The sequence below is a fragment of the Kogia breviceps genome, chromosome 8 (genome assembly GCF_026419965.1).
Source record: "Kogia breviceps isolate mKogBre1 chromosome 8, mKogBre1 haplotype 1, whole genome shotgun sequence".
Classification (NCBI taxonomy): Eukaryota; Metazoa; Chordata; class Mammalia; order Artiodactyla; family Physeteridae; genus Kogia; species Kogia breviceps.
Window position 1 is genome coordinate 5,323,733 of NC_081317.1, and position 14,612 is coordinate 5,338,344.

General features: G+C 61.4%; 1 protein-coding gene across 1 annotated transcript in view; it reads left to right on the forward strand.

The window, feature by feature from the left end:
* The first annotated feature begins 2,299 nt into the window (after positions 1–2,299).
* FIBCD1 (fibrinogen C domain containing 1) overlaps positions 2,300–14,612 on the forward strand; it is a 33,835-nt gene continuing 21,522 nt past the window's right edge. Inside the window, exons 1-2 of the mRNA XM_059072534.2 lie at positions 2,300–2,654; positions 11,578–12,057. Of these exons, the coding sequence (XP_058928517.1) occupies positions 2,583–2,654; positions 11,578–12,057 (552 nt within the window). The 5' untranslated portion in view covers positions 2,300–2,582. The remainder of the gene's footprint in view (positions 2,655–11,577; positions 12,058–14,612) is intronic.

Consider the following 14,612-nt stretch of genomic DNA (forward strand, 5'->3'; position numbering starts at 1 on the left):
ACCGCCCCTCTGCAGGCCTGGGAGGTGGTCCTCCAGCCAGCGTCCTCCGGTTGGCACCTGCCCGTGCAGGCTACTGTGGCTCTCCGTCCTCTGCCTTTGCTTTTTGGCTTCACAAAATGCCTTCCCCCCAACATCCAGTTGTCCCCACCTTCACAGCCTGGCTCACACACCTCCTTCTCCAGGATGCTTTCCCTGCCCACCCAGAGCAGATACCCTGAAACTCTTTTGGTCCTTAGTAACCCACCCAACACTTTGAATCTCAGTTCAGGGTCCCCCCCAGGGGGGTCTTCTGTCTGTGCATAGACACGTCTGGAGCTTACATCCTCTCCCCAAACTGGAATCGATTTGCAGACCCATCCTCTTGCCTACAAACCTCACAATTCCCCCATTTAGAAGGGGGGAGATTGTGATTTCTTATTCAATGAGGAGATTGAGGCTTCTTGGAGAAGACAGGAAATCTGCCCAAGTCATAGTGGGAAAGTTGCCCAGGTGTTTCAATGCACTATCTCTCAGAACTTCACAAGAGCCCTTCTGAAGAACGTGCTGTTAACCTTTTAGCATCCATGGGGACACAGGCTCAGAGGCACAGCTGCTTGCCCCAGGCCATCTGGCCAGGGCCCTGTGCTTTCCACTACACCCCTCTGCCCAAGCCTGATGGCCCAAGCCATCACCTGCCAATCCCTTTAAGCCACAGGAAAGGCCTCCGGGGAGAGATGTCATCCAGAAAGAGCCATGGGGCCAGGACTCCAACCCGGGTCCCCTGACTCCCAGCTAGTGCCGTGGGACCCACTCCGGGTCGCTGGGCTGCCTCCCTTGGGGCAGAGGGGGTGGGGCAGCAGGTGAGGCCGGCCGGCAGCCCTGGAAGGCAGAGGAGGCTGGGGAAAAACAGCTGGCGGGTTGTGAACCCAGCTTCTGTGGGTGAGTGACAGTCGGCTTAGGTGGCAAGGGGCAGGGAGTGCCCCGGACCCCCACCCCCAGTAGTCTGCTGCATCCGTGAGGGGCCGGGAGAGGGAGGAAGATGGGGCGACAGACTGGCAGCCGGCGGGAGAGAGACGAAGATGGTGCCAGGGAACAGCGTGACGGGCCAAGGCGCCCTGGGAGCCGGGGAAACAGCTTTGGGGAGAAGCGGGGGGCAGGGAAAAGGGGGGTCTATTCTGAAGCTGGGGGAGCAGAAGATAAGGGGCCGCAGAGAGGGACGGGGGTGGCAGTCGGTCAGGCTCCCCAGGCGGCCCGTCAGGAACGCGGCGTCGGGTCGCGTGGGCGCCTCCGGGTCAGAAGCCACAATAGCAGCTCGTTAACAGCTCCGATTAAGGACTTTGTCAATTACCTCTGAAGGCTGCACTGGGCGGATTAAATGCTTTTAAAAGTGCTGCCGAGGGAAAGGGGCAACTAAGAAACCCCTCCCGGCACAAATCCCTCCTCTCCCGGGCAGAGGAGGAGGCGCAGGCTGAGGCAGCGCGGGGCGCGCCCGGGAAACAAGGGCGATCGGCCGGGAGCGCGGGCAGAGCGCGGAGCGGCTCGTACTCGAGACCGCGGCTCCGGCGGCTGCCGCGGCGGCGGACACCCCCAGTCAGCCCGCGGGCCGCCTGAGCTGGGGAGCGTCGGGCCGGCTCACCGTCCGCGAGCTCCGGGACTCAGGCCTACCGACTGTGGCCGAAGCGCCCCCAGAGCCGGCCTCGCGGGTCGGGGTCCGGAGGGGGCGGTCCCTGGTGGCTGGAGACTCCGGGACTGCGCGCCCTGGCCCCGGGCTCCGAGCTCAGACCTCGGAGGCCGGCAGGGGGCGCACGCCGGCCGGCCCACACCCCAGGCCCCGCCCGGGTCTCAGGGTGAGCCCAGCGCCCTGCGGGGCCAGGAGGAGCGCGGCGCCGCTCCGCAGACACGCCCGACGGCCCACCCCGGGCGCCCACGGGGCCCGCCCGGCGCCGCGCCCCCCGCGCACGGGGAGTTGGCGCGGGTCCGGCCCGGGAGGAAGTTTGCGAGGAGGCGGCCCCAGGGCCTCTCGGGCCGCTCCGGAGCCGGCGAGGGCCGGGCTGCCCGCGGTTGTTGGCTGCTCTCCGGGCTGGGCCCGGGGGTGTGGGCCGGTCTGCCTCCTCTTTATTAGGCTTTGGGGAGGTGGAGTTTATCGCCGTCCGCAGTGTGTGCGTGTCTGTCAGAGGGAGACCGGGGGAGCAATAAAAGGCAAAGAGAGTACGAGACAGAAAAGACACGGAGATTGAGAAGGAGGAAGGGAGGAGGGAGGAGGGAGGAGGGAGGAGGGAGAGGAGCGCGCAGGGGGAGGCGCGGGAGCCGGGAGCGGGGACGGCGCGCAGCGCGAGCGGCGGGCAGGCGGCTGGCGGCCGGCGGCTCTCGCGCTCCCGCTCCCGCTGTCGCCCGCATACACCCGCGCACACGCCGCAGGCACACACACACACTCGCACACCCGCACACGCACGCCCGCTGGCCCGGGCCGCCCCGGCGCTGGGCACCGAGGCGGGAAGCCGGCGAGCAGAACGCGCCCCTCGTCCGAGCCCGCGCCCACGTCGGCGCCTTTGCGCTCCGCAGCGGCGCGCCTCGCCCGGCGTCCCCGCCAGTCCTGCCGGAAGATGGTCAACGACCGGTGGAAGACCGTGGGCGGCGCTTCCCAACTTGAGGACCGGCCGCGCGACAAGCCGCAGGTACGCGCGGCCCGGATCGTGCGGACATGGGGCGGTGGGCGAGGCGGTGGCCTCTCTGGCCGGCGGGCTGGGCACCCGGGCTGGAGTTTGGGGCGTACCCCCGTGAGGCTCGACAGGCCCGGGTTGGGGCGGGCACCCTCCTCTCCTCCTCCTCCGTAGGAGGCTTGAACTTGGGGTTCGGGCTGCGGTTGGGGGCGGCACCCGTGCAGAAGCCCCCTTGCTCCACAACGGACTCAGGTGCACATTTGCGCAGAGGCGGTAGGGGACCTATGGAGTTTATAGTGTCACCGGCCCTTAAGCGTGAGTCTCCGTTTCCTCACCTCTACAACGGGCATCTGAACCACTTACTAAGTATTCACCCTGGGCGCCCCCTGTGCTAGGCGCCTGGCGTGCGCCGCCCCATCACCCCCATCTCCTCTGAATCCTCACACTTCAGCCAGCCTACCCCCGACCCCATACAGTAGAGAATCAATAAATATTTGCCTCATGTAAGAGCACTGGATATTGCAATTCTCCAGCTTTAACACAAGGGAAGTAAGACTCAGCGAGGGTTGCTCCTGCCCGAGGCTATGCAACTCTGCTGGGATTTGAACCTGGATCCTTGGGCTCCAGGTCTGTTCATTCCACCCTTCCTGCTGCCTCTTCAGGGGCAGTGGAGGGTGCCCTGGGCTGTGCCCTGGAAGGGGGTGAGGGCAGAGCTCCAGGGCTGGCCAGAGAGGAGGCTGGAGACGGGAAGCTGAGCGGAGGGGCAGCCCTGAGGCTGCCCCAGGCTGGGCTGCCAAGGGACTGGGGCAGGCAGGCGAGATGAGGAGTCCGCTAGGCAAGGAGAGGAAATAATGGAGCTGCCCGTTTTAAATTTCAAATTTCTCCCAGACAGATGTCATTGGGGAAGGAACAGTTCTTGTTTGCAGCGGCAGGAAGGGGGTGGCAGGGGCGGGCCTTGGCGGCCCCTCACTCTCAGGAGCGGCAGCCTGCGCATTCTGTCTGGAGTGACACTGCCGTGGCATGCCTCCACACTTTGCAAAGCCCTTTCCCAACCGTCTGCACAATCTCACTTTCTGCAGCAGCCTGCGGGTTAGGCAGGGATGCACATGCCCACGTCACAGGGGGATGCTGGCTCAGAGAGGTCGAGGCATGCACCCAAGTCACACAGCATGTTAGCAGGAGAGCAGAGATTCAAAGCCAGGTCTGACCCCAAGCTGCTCCCAGTGCCTTCCCGGGCTGGTCTATTCCTCTGTTAAATCAGGTGCACACCCAAGCCAGCCCCAGACAAAAAGTCCTCTCCTGCTGGGATCTGACTTTCTCCCAGCTTAGCAAGAGCAGTCTTACCTCCTCGACTTGTTCAAGCCATCTCCAGCCTGGCCCACTCTCCCTTCCCATTAGTTTCCTTACAGGTACTGGTTGCTTGTCATCTTGTCCTTTGCCAGCCTCTGGTTCCACACCAGACAGCCCATTTCCAAACCTTTGCTGTCTCATCTTCCCCCAAACACACACACACACACACACACACACACACACACACACACACACACTTCACTCAGGAAAACCCTACATATACTTCAAAACCTACTCAGATACTCAGATGCTACCTCCTCCAGGAAGCCCTCCCTGATGCCTGGTGCCTCTGCCTTGAAGTCCCAGCAGCATTTAGCCTGTGCTGCTCAGCTGCCGTTATCTCTCCCTGCCATGTTCCCTAGCCTTGAGTCCCTATTCCATCAGGAGCTCCCTGTGGACATGTACTCCTTCTGGGCCCCCATCCTGGGGTCTCCCCCTGAGTCCAGTCTCCTGTCCTTCCATGCAGCTCAGGTTGGGAGCGGAGGAATATTTGCTGAATTGAACTGCATGAAGCCCTGCCAGGAGGAACTGTGGGAGAGGAGCCAGCGAGTGCTGATGTGTCTCGAGGGGAGGTGGCTTCTGGGGGATCTATTTGAAATGTGGCGTTAAGGCCTTCCTGGAAAATATATTCCAGCTGACACCAGGCCAGAGCCCAGCTGTCTGCCCCTTGGCATTGGAGGCTGCTGAGGGCTTGTGGTCCTAGAGGCCTGGGGCCAATATCAAGCACCACTTCCCCACTCCACTCCTTTGGTGATCCAGCATATAGACAGGCTGTCCTATGCCAGCTCCAGGCTTGCCTGAAGCTTCAGATACGAGACAAGGCCTTTCCTGTGCCCACTGTTGGAAGAGAGAACCTCACCTGCCCTGGTTCCCTTGGGCCTGGCCTTCTCTCCTCCTTTGCTTCTCCAATAGTTTCATCTTGACTGTTGACATGCTGTGTGACTCTGGGTAAGTTACTCCCCCTCTCTGAGTCTGGGCGTTACCATCTGCAAAATGGGAAGAGCAATCCCTGCTTCCTCCTCACTTCACAAGGGCTGTTAACGAGGGCCAAGTGAAATACTGGTGTGCTTTGCAAACTGTAAAGCACTGTGCACCCTTGAGGGTCGCTCTCAAAGCAGCCTGTCCCTTTCTACAGGCTGTCAGTGTCCCGATCTCCCCTTTGCCCACCAGGGAAAGCAACTTGACCACCCGGTTCCCTCCAGAAGGGCCTGGCTGAGGTTCTTTAACAGGGCACTTCCTCCAGAAAAGATGCCAATGCCACACTCTGAGTGCCAGCTGGGTTCATTTGCAGATCTCTCCTTTCTTAGTCAAACCACCCTGGGAGGTTGGCTGCAGGAACGATCAACCCGTTTGACAGATGAGGAAACTGAGGCTAAGAGAGCCGCAGCCAGGACTTGAACCTGGGTCCTCCAGGGTGGCCGGTGAGCCTTCTTGGGAAGATGCAGGGAGAGACGCTGGCTGCCCTTGGTTCAGCTCACTCAGGCACATTATGTAATTCCCAAGGAGAGGGCTCCAGCGCCCAGCGCGTGGTCCCAGGGTACGCACAGCACCCACTGCCATTGAAGGGCCTGCATCCAAGTGTTGCTGTTTCAGGGACAGCCTCGGGCCGCCTCTGTCCCAGGCCTGTCTGGCCTCAGCTCCTCATTTGCTGGGTGACGTTGGACAAGGTGCCAACTTCGTTAGAACTTCCCTTCTCCCCTTGCAGAACGAAGGGGCTCTCACAGCCTTAGGGCAGGAGACGACGGTGGAATATTTGCCAGGAGTTTGGAGTTGCTCAGATAAAAGGATCTAGAAATAGACATGATTCTCCTAGTCTTGGAGTGTGGGGCAGGAAGTCACCCTGTAACCTTCTCCCCCTGTTGCGGGGAGTGGGGGAGGGCTTTTTTCTGAGCAGTCCGGGTCAAGCCACTCCACAGGGAGGTCGACCTCTGAACTATCCCAGGCCATGTGTCCTGATATTTTCAAAACTTTGAAAAACATTCCAGAAAGGAAAAAAAAAAAAAAAATCTCATTGGGAAGTTCTTCTTGATGTCTAACCTAAACCCTGCTGCATTTAATTCACTCAGTGACTATTTCTTGAGTCGCTACCTCATCTAGGAGACGTAGCTGTGAACCTGTGCCTGCCTCGGGAGCTTAGAGGGAGGAAGAAACTCCCATCGTGGACTTATTACAAACCACGATGGACACTATAAAGAAAACAATACACGCCTCTGTTGTCTTGTTGCTTGGGGTTTGGGTTGAGGTCGGTGTGCCTGGGTGAGAGAGAAGGAGGGTGAAGTAAGTGAAGAACAGGGGCTACAAGTCAAGGGCTCCTTCCTTCTCCTTCTATTTCCTGGGCCCCTCCTTGGGCCACGGGCTGCCCCACGGAGCTCACCCGCTAGCCCAGTGGTGTGGCTGTGATGGGGAGGCCAGGAGGCCAGGGGTGGCCAGGGGTGGGAGTGCAGAGACCATTTCCCCGGGGAGGTGATGCTTAAGCTGAACAGCATTTGCCAAATCTGTGCTCCAGGGACACCAAGGTGTGTTTGGGGAAATGACAGAAGCCAGGCAGGTGGAGAGAACCACCAGGCGGAGGCTGGAGGAGGGCAGCAATAGCTGAGGCTGGTATGGGGGCGGTGGGGTGGGACCTGCTCCTGGGCCTCCGCAGCCCTGGAGGCGTCTGAGCACGAGTGTCGTGGGCTCTTTGCTCTCAGGAGCGTCCCTGGCCACTGGGTGGGGAATTGGTTGGCGGGGCGGGAGGAGGCAGGGAGGCTAACGGGGAGAAGGTTGTGGTGATGTAGAAGCAGATGACAGGCCTGGGGGCCTGGGGACAGAGGGGACCAGGGGATTAGAGGAGGTGGAGTGGACAGAGCCAGGTGCTGGCTGAGTGCGGGGGGGTGAGGGAGGGGAGCCCAGGGAGGTTTTGGAGGGGGCGGCTGGTGAGGCTGCTGCCATCCCCGGGTGGGAATCTCAGGAGGGCTCAGGTTTGGGGTGGAGCGAGCCTGGTTTGGGGCTCTGTGGGCTGGAGGCCTGGAGCTGTGGGGGGTGGGGAGGGTGAGCAAGACCCTCACAAGGAACGTCTGGAGACCCTCCCTCGTCTGAAACGGACCCGGAGCTGAGTGCCGTCTGGGGCGTGACACAGCTTGGCGGGTTGGAGCCTCCGGGAGGGGGCGGATGTGAGCAGCTCCCAGACCCTTCCCTTGTCCCCTAGAACACCTCTGGCCACGCCCCCTGGCGCCTTCCCGGTGGCCCGAGGCTTCAGATGGCCCGCAGCATAGGTCACGTTAAGAGGCAGGACAGGGCTTCCCTGGTGGTGCAGTGGTTAGGAATCCGTCTGCCAAGGCAGGGGACACAGGTTCGAGCCCCGGTCCGGGAAGATCCCACATGCCGCGGAGCAACTAAGTCCGTGCGCCACGACTACTGAGCCCACGCGCCTAGAGCCCGTGAGCCACAACGAAGAGTAGCCCCCGCTGGCCGCAACTCGAGAAAGCCTGCGCACAGCAACGAAGACCCAACACAGCCAAAATTAAATAAATAAAATAAATGAATTTATTTTTTTTAAAAAAAGAGGCAGGACAGGGCACTCTTCCTCAGGCCTCATAGAACAAGCCGGCGAGCCCTCTTCCCAAGTCGTTGGAACCCCAGAATTTTGAGCAGGACAATCCAGCTCCTCATTTTAGGAGGTCTCTGGGATTCCCCTTCTGCCAGGGTCAGGGGGTCAGAGTCCAGCCCAGGTCAGAAGTCATTTGCCTGGCCGTGGGAGCAGACGTGGGCTCCTGTGGAGAGGCGAGGAAGACTCCCCCAGGGGCTCTAGGCTGGGCAGGGGCTGGGCTGCCCGCCCCCTGCGTGATCCATGAGCCCACGTGCAGCTCTGAGAACCTGCGGTGGCCGGGAGCCCCTGCCTCCAGAGCGCTCCTGTCCTCCGCCAGACCCCGTGGCCACCTCTGGAGTCAGAGGAGGCAGCTGGGACGGACGCCACCCCCCAACCGAGGCAGCTCTGGGGCTTCCTGCCCCCCACCTGCCCTGGCACGAGCCCATCCTGTCCTCCCCTCGGGTGGGACTTCCCGGGCAGCCTTGGACCGTGGGTCAGCGCTGGGGGTCACACAGGGGACGAAGCCACATCCCTCCAGCCGGGAGCTCACACAGGTGTTTAGTGCCAGCAGTGGGTCTCAGACCCTGGTTCCTCTGAGGCCCACTGCCTGGGGTAACTTCCCGATCTCCAGGCACCTTGCCCCTGAGAGGCGGGGGCCCTGTGTGCACCCTCCCGCCTCCCGCAGATCCCAGGGGTGTGGGCACCCACTCGGCCCCAGCCAAGGGCTGATGAGTAAGCGCCAGACCCCCGCGCGCTCCGCTGGGCTGCTCACGCCCGAAGCCCCCCTGATCATCTCGGCCAGATTTCTTTGCAAGGCACGTAAGCGGCAGCCTATAAAAGCGAACAGCACTTCATGTTTAAGGTGATCTCTGAAGACTAATTCTCCTCTGCTGAGTGGCCTGTTGCATCTCCGGGCTCGCCGCCCCCGCTGCCCCTCGGGGGACACCCTGTAGCCTTCCCCAGCCCCTCCCCTCCTTTGCACCCTCTGTCTTCCCGCCGGGGACCAAGGGCCTGGGTGGAAGCGGATGCCGAGAGGGCTGGGAGCCTGGGACACGGGGGGCGAGGCTGGCCCCTCTGCCTCGCCAGCCGGGGACCTCAATGCTCTTCAGTGGAGGACGTCGCTCAGAGCTGCTCGGGGCAAGGTGTGTCCCAGCGGACTCCGGGAGGGGCCCGACAGGGACTGACTTGCTGACACAGGGTTTGTCTCTCAAAACCCCAGTCACGCTTCTGGCAGAGGCCGGGGATGGGGTCACATGGCTCAGCAAGCCCCGGCACAGATGGGCGATTCCAGAGTCACCCGGGCCTGGGTTCAAATGCTGGCTCTACCGCTTGCCTCCCGTGTGACCTTGGGCGAGGGTCTTCTCTCTCTGAGCTCCAGTTTTGCCATCTGCAAAATGAATCCAACCACCGCAGGGGGGTGTTGGAGGTTTCAGTGGCAGGAACACAGCACGCACTCGAGGATTAGCGGCGATAAGGCAGCATGTGCCCGTGTGGAACGTGTCGACCTGCGGTGACGGGGAGGGGGCGGCCTGGAGGTGGCCTTCATTCTCTGCCAGGCCATCCCAGCTGGGCACAGGACTCCGCGTGGAGGCCACGGCCTCTGCCCTGCCATGCACCGTAGGCCTCAGGGCCTTCGCCCCCTCCCCAAGCCAGCCAGGCCACCGAGAAATGACCTAGCCCGTCCGCTGGCCACTCCGTCAGCCCGACAGCCAGCCGCCCTGTGCCTTTTGTGGGGGGTGGAGGGGCTCACGGTCCAGGGCAGGTTTCCTGGACCTGGGCCTTGCGGGCCCCCAAGTCCCAGATCTCCTTACGTCCACAGCTTTCATCAGATTCCCAAGGGGATCCGTGCCCCCAAAAGGGTACGAATCACAGTCCGTGGGACATGAGTTCCCTCAGGGCAGGGCTGGGGTGATTTTCCCCGATTGTCCTCCTCAGGGACTGGCTTGGAGCCTGGCTCATGGGGACACTGAGGAATACTGGACGGGTGTTTGAGTGAATGAATGAAGTCGAAGGTGACGGCTGTATCGGTAAATGCCACCGTGGGGGGAGGGAGGGCTGTGGGCGCACGCCGAGGGAGAAGGGCTGAGGCAACAGTCCTGGAAGGGGTGACACCCAGCTGAGCCCTGGAGGAAGAGATCAAGTTGAGGCCGGTGGCAGAGAAGCAGAGGCAGTGGATGTCTCGGGCTAAGGAGCAGCCGGTGCAGAGCGGACACCTCAGGGTCTGGCTGGAGTAGATCCCGTAGGTGTGGGGAGCCCAGGATGGATGTGCCCCCCGGGGTCTGGGCAGGGGTGGAGAGGGTGGAGCGTTGAATCCCATCACTGCAGCGACAGCCTAAGGAATCCTCTCCCTCGTCTTGCCACCGACACAGACCCCTGCCCTCGTCCTCCTCTGGTGCCAAGTAGAAGATTCAGGAGTTACTTGTAGAATTTGAATTTATGGAAAAGAAGCTGTTTGCTCTACCATATTTTCTCATAGTAAAACGCAGAATGTAAGAGGCTATTTTATGTAACACCAAGAAAGAAAGGAAAGTTGTCCATTACAATCGGAAGATTTCCCCCCAAACTGTCGGAGATGTTAAAATGTGAAGGGAAAAAAAATAAACAAAACAGGGAAGGTACATCCTGGCATCAGGGACACAGAAATAGCACTTTGGGTGGAAAATAAAAAACCCAACACCTCCAGATGCTCCGTGCACATTGATCATGAGATAATCAAAGCCGCTAATATTGATTGCGTAAACACAGCATGACAGGCACGGCTCCAAGTGCTTTAATATGCTAACCCATTTAAAGATGCGTCTCGGATTCAGAAAGTTGAAAATGTGGAGAAATTCAGTGGTAGGAGATGCCTCGCCCTGGGAGGAGGCAGGAGGCTGAGGGTCCAGTCTGAGCTCTGCTTCTAATCTGCTGTGTGACTGTGGGCAAGGCCCTGGCCCTCTCTGGGCCTCAGTTTCCCCGTGTGTCAAGTGCTCACTGATCGCTTTGCAAGCTCCCTTTGGGCCATGCGCGATTCGGTCCAGCGAGTCTGGATTTGCTATACATCATGGTGCCTCCTTTAATTACAAGCTGCACTGGGTTCCAGCTTCCTTTGTTCTTAGTCCCTACTGGGTCTGGGGGGTGGAGGGGGTGCTTCGTGAAGAGGTGGGGGGGAGGAGGAGGAAGGAGAGGAAAGGGGGAGGGGAGATGCTCAGGCGGCCACCCTCTGCCTGGGGACCCGTAGCAGCCTCGTGCGCCTGCAGCGGCCTCAGGGCTCGGGATGCGGGTGCTCTGGGTTGAAAGGGACCTTCAGTGACGGGCGCCCGTGACCCCAAGGCACTCATTCCGCTGAGACAGCCCAATGATTTGTAGCATCTCTGCTGTCACCGTTAGAGCTCTCTTCCTGAGTCTGCACAGCGGGTACCCGCGTATGGGGTGGGCATGTCCTTATTGCCCCCATTTTACAGAGGAGGACAGCAAGGCTTGGGGGGTGAAGCCCCTCACCCAAGGTCACCCCGCAGGAAATGACAGCTTGGGGACCTGAGTCCAGCCCGTCTGGCTGCAGAGCGGGAGTCTCCACCTCCCGCCCTTACCAGACCCAGGAGGGCTCCACGTGGGGAGATGTGCCTACCAGGCAGGCCACGTGGGCCAGGGCAGGGGCAGCGAGGGAAAGGCGCCTCTCTCTCCATCCTCTCTGTCTCCATCTCTCTCTCCATCCATGCCTCTGTTTCTCTTGTCATCCTCTCCATCTTTGTCTCCCTACAACTTTCGCTCTCTCCATCTTGCTTTCTTTGGTGTGTTCCTGTCTCTGTCTCCCCTCTGGGACTGTTTCTCATCTCCGTGTGACTCCCTTCCCCCGTCCCCAAGAAGGGGACCCTCTGAGCCTCGTCCAGGCCTCACAAAGGCCAGAGGCCCCGTCCTAGGGCGGCCTGGGCCCTCGTCACCGGGCACAGCTGGAGGCCCCGGTCTGACCCTGATGCTGCGCCCTCTCTCTCCCGTCTGTCCCTCTGTCTCTGTGTCCACGTGCCCCGGGCTGGCCCACAGCGGCCGAGCTGCACCTACGCGCTGTGCACCGTGCTGCTGTCCCTGGCCGTGCTGCTGGCCGTGGCCGTCACCGGCACCGTGCTCCTCGTGAACCACGCCCGTGCGCCGGGCACGGCGCCCCCACCCATCGTCAGCACCGGGCCAGCCGGTGCCAACAGCGCCCTGGTCACCGTGGACGGGGCCGACGGCTCGCGCCTCAACATCCTCATCGACCCGCGCTGCCCTGACCTCGCCGACGGCTTCGCCCGCCTGGAGGGTGCCCAGGCCTCTGTGCTGCAGGCGCTGAGCCAGCGCCAGCCTGAGCCGCGGCTGGCGGGGAAGCAGGAGCGGGAGCTGCTGGACACCTTGGCCGACCAGCTCCCCCGGCTGCTGGCCCAGGCCGCGGAGCTGCAGGCGGAGTGCGTGGGGCTGCGGAAGGGGCACGGCACGCTGGGCCAGGGGCTCAGCGCCCTGCAGAGCGAGCAGGGCCGCTTCATCCAGGTAAAGGGTGGGCTCCGCGCCTCGGGGGCCGGGCGGGGGTGGCGGGAGTCAGGGGCACGCCGGCCCCGCTGGGTGCCTGAGGCCCGCGGCGTCACTGCATCCCCACGTGCCCCGGGGCCAGGGGCCGTGGCCGTTCCCGTCTGCGGAGCGGCAGATGAGGCTCAGGCAGGTGAGAGTGTCACCCGAGGCCACACAGCTGGCGTGGCCAGGACTCAAACCTTTACCTGAACGCCCTCCTGGTGGCCTGGGTGTTTGTGTAGCATCCATGGCACCCAACGGTCGAGTCAAATCCAGGGCTGGAGGGGCTTCCCAGGCGCTCCGGTGCGGGTGAGACTCGGGCAAGGCAGGACGTGGCCTCCATCGGGCTAATGGAGGTTCAAGGTCATGTGGCTGGTCAGTGGCCACGTTGTGCCACGTGGCCAGAGAGGACTGCACCCCCTCCCCCCGTTCACTGCCATTTGACGCCCACAGCTTTCCAGGGAAGGAGGGACCAGTTGAGGAGCTCAGATAGACCCGTTGACTGTCCTCACCACCTCCACCCCACCCCCGCGTCCGCCCCCTCCCAGAGCCGAGCCAGGTCCCAGCAAGCACCAGGCAGATCTGGGTGAAGCGTTTCCAGCATTGACCACGCCTGGTGCACCAGCAAGAACTTTCCCCTTCATAGGATCGGAGATTCAGGATCATCTCATTGGCCCTCTGCCATTTTCCAGAAGAGAAAACTGAGGCCCAGAGTGGGGCAGTGATTGGTCCAGAGTCAGGCCTGGCATCTGGCCTCTGGAGCACTGCGCAGCCTCCAGCCCTGTACCCCATGCCCCCCATGACTTAGGTCCTTAGGGACTGGGAGGCGAGCCCCACCACTGCCATCGGTCCCAGCCCCTTCCAGACACCCGAGATGACCAGGCATTCGGTCACCCAACAGCTCAAGAGCAATGGGCCTTTTCCCTCCCTCTGAAGGCTGCCTCTGGAGGAATTACGTCTTCCTCATCCTATCTGGGTGACTGATGGGAAGGCGGCTTCCCCACCCTTGGGTGGGGTGCTCAGCTGCCCTCCTGCTGCACCCCCTCCATCTGCAACATCCCCGCCCTCCTCAGCAGGGCTCGGGGAGACCTCCAGACGTCTGGAGGGCTCTGGGTGCCCCACCCCACCCTCCACATGGCTCAGCCCCTGGTCAGCCAGGCCCGCCCACAAACGCTCCCCCTTAGGGCAGGGGTGGAGGATTGGGGGGGAGGGGCCCGGGGTCTCCCACCCGCCCACCTGTGCGGAGGCCTAGAGCTGTTCCTGTGAGACTAACAGCTCTTCTGGGATCCAGCGGTGCCTTGGCTCACCTGATATATTTACTTCTCACAAGAATGTTTAATTTGACTCATCTCCCACAGACTCTAGGTGATTTCAGAGACCATGTGTCTTGCAGAGTTAGGTCACCATACCTCCTAGTTCCCCTTCTACAAGCTCCCCAGACCCTTAGCTGATCAGCCCAGACCCAGGTCTTTCAAAGCAATGCCCAGAGTCTCCAGAGCTGCTTGTTAAAAGGTACGTCCCTAGACCACACCCCCAAGCCCCGCCAGGGTCCCAACAGTTCAACAAGCACCCACCCGGGTGACACATGCGCACGGATGTCGGAGGCCCGCTGGCCCGGGAGCGGAAGAGCTGAGAGGCTCTGTCCTCGCGATTGGAGTCAGCACAGTGAAGGCTCCACCAAGTACCTGCTGTGGGACCTTGGGCATGTCAGGTGCCCTCCCTGGGCTGGGCCTCCTCACCTGTAACACAGGGACAGCACAGTCCATACCTGATAGGATGCTGGAGCTCGTGGCTGTACAGGGTTCGGCTGGCGTACGGCACGTGGCGAGGGGCTGTCTGCACACAGCACCTCTTTTATTATGATGGTGGAAATTGTTGGTAAACTGGAGTTTCAGCCCATCAGGGACCGCCACTGAAAATCTGTTTTGGGGTCCACACCGGGTGTTAATAAGCACGGTGTAGCACAATAGCCCTAGGAGGTGGGGGTCGTTACCCCATTCTACGGAGTGACAGACTGATGCTTGGCGTGGTGAACTGCTTTGTTTAAACTCAAACAACTGAGAAGTGGTGGAAGCAGCAACTCCGATTTCACTGCCTCTAAAAGCTGCCAATTCCTCTTTAACGCATCTGTGCGGCTCAGCGAGCAGGGACTGACTTTCCCCATTAATTCGGGGCATGTTTATGTGTACATTTTCAACTTTAATCATTTGCTGGTTTAAACTGAGGTCTTCCTTGCCCGTTAGCAAGAGCCAGCCGTGCCTGAGTTTCTCGAGCGTGTCTGCATTGTCACAGAAGAATGGGCAGTACTGATTCGACTTAACCAATGCGCCCGGTGATCTTTGCTGCCCACACCCTGCACGGTGGCCCCCCGGCCCTGCTCCCTGGGGCGGCCTGCATCCCTCGGCAGGGCTCCCCCGACAGGGCCTGTCTACTGGACTCTGCAATAGAGCCCAGGGAGAAACCCAGCACCCTGGCCCTACGCTCTCTCCGCCCCTCTCAGAGCCTCTCCCCAAGGCCTCAGCCCCACTGAATCATCT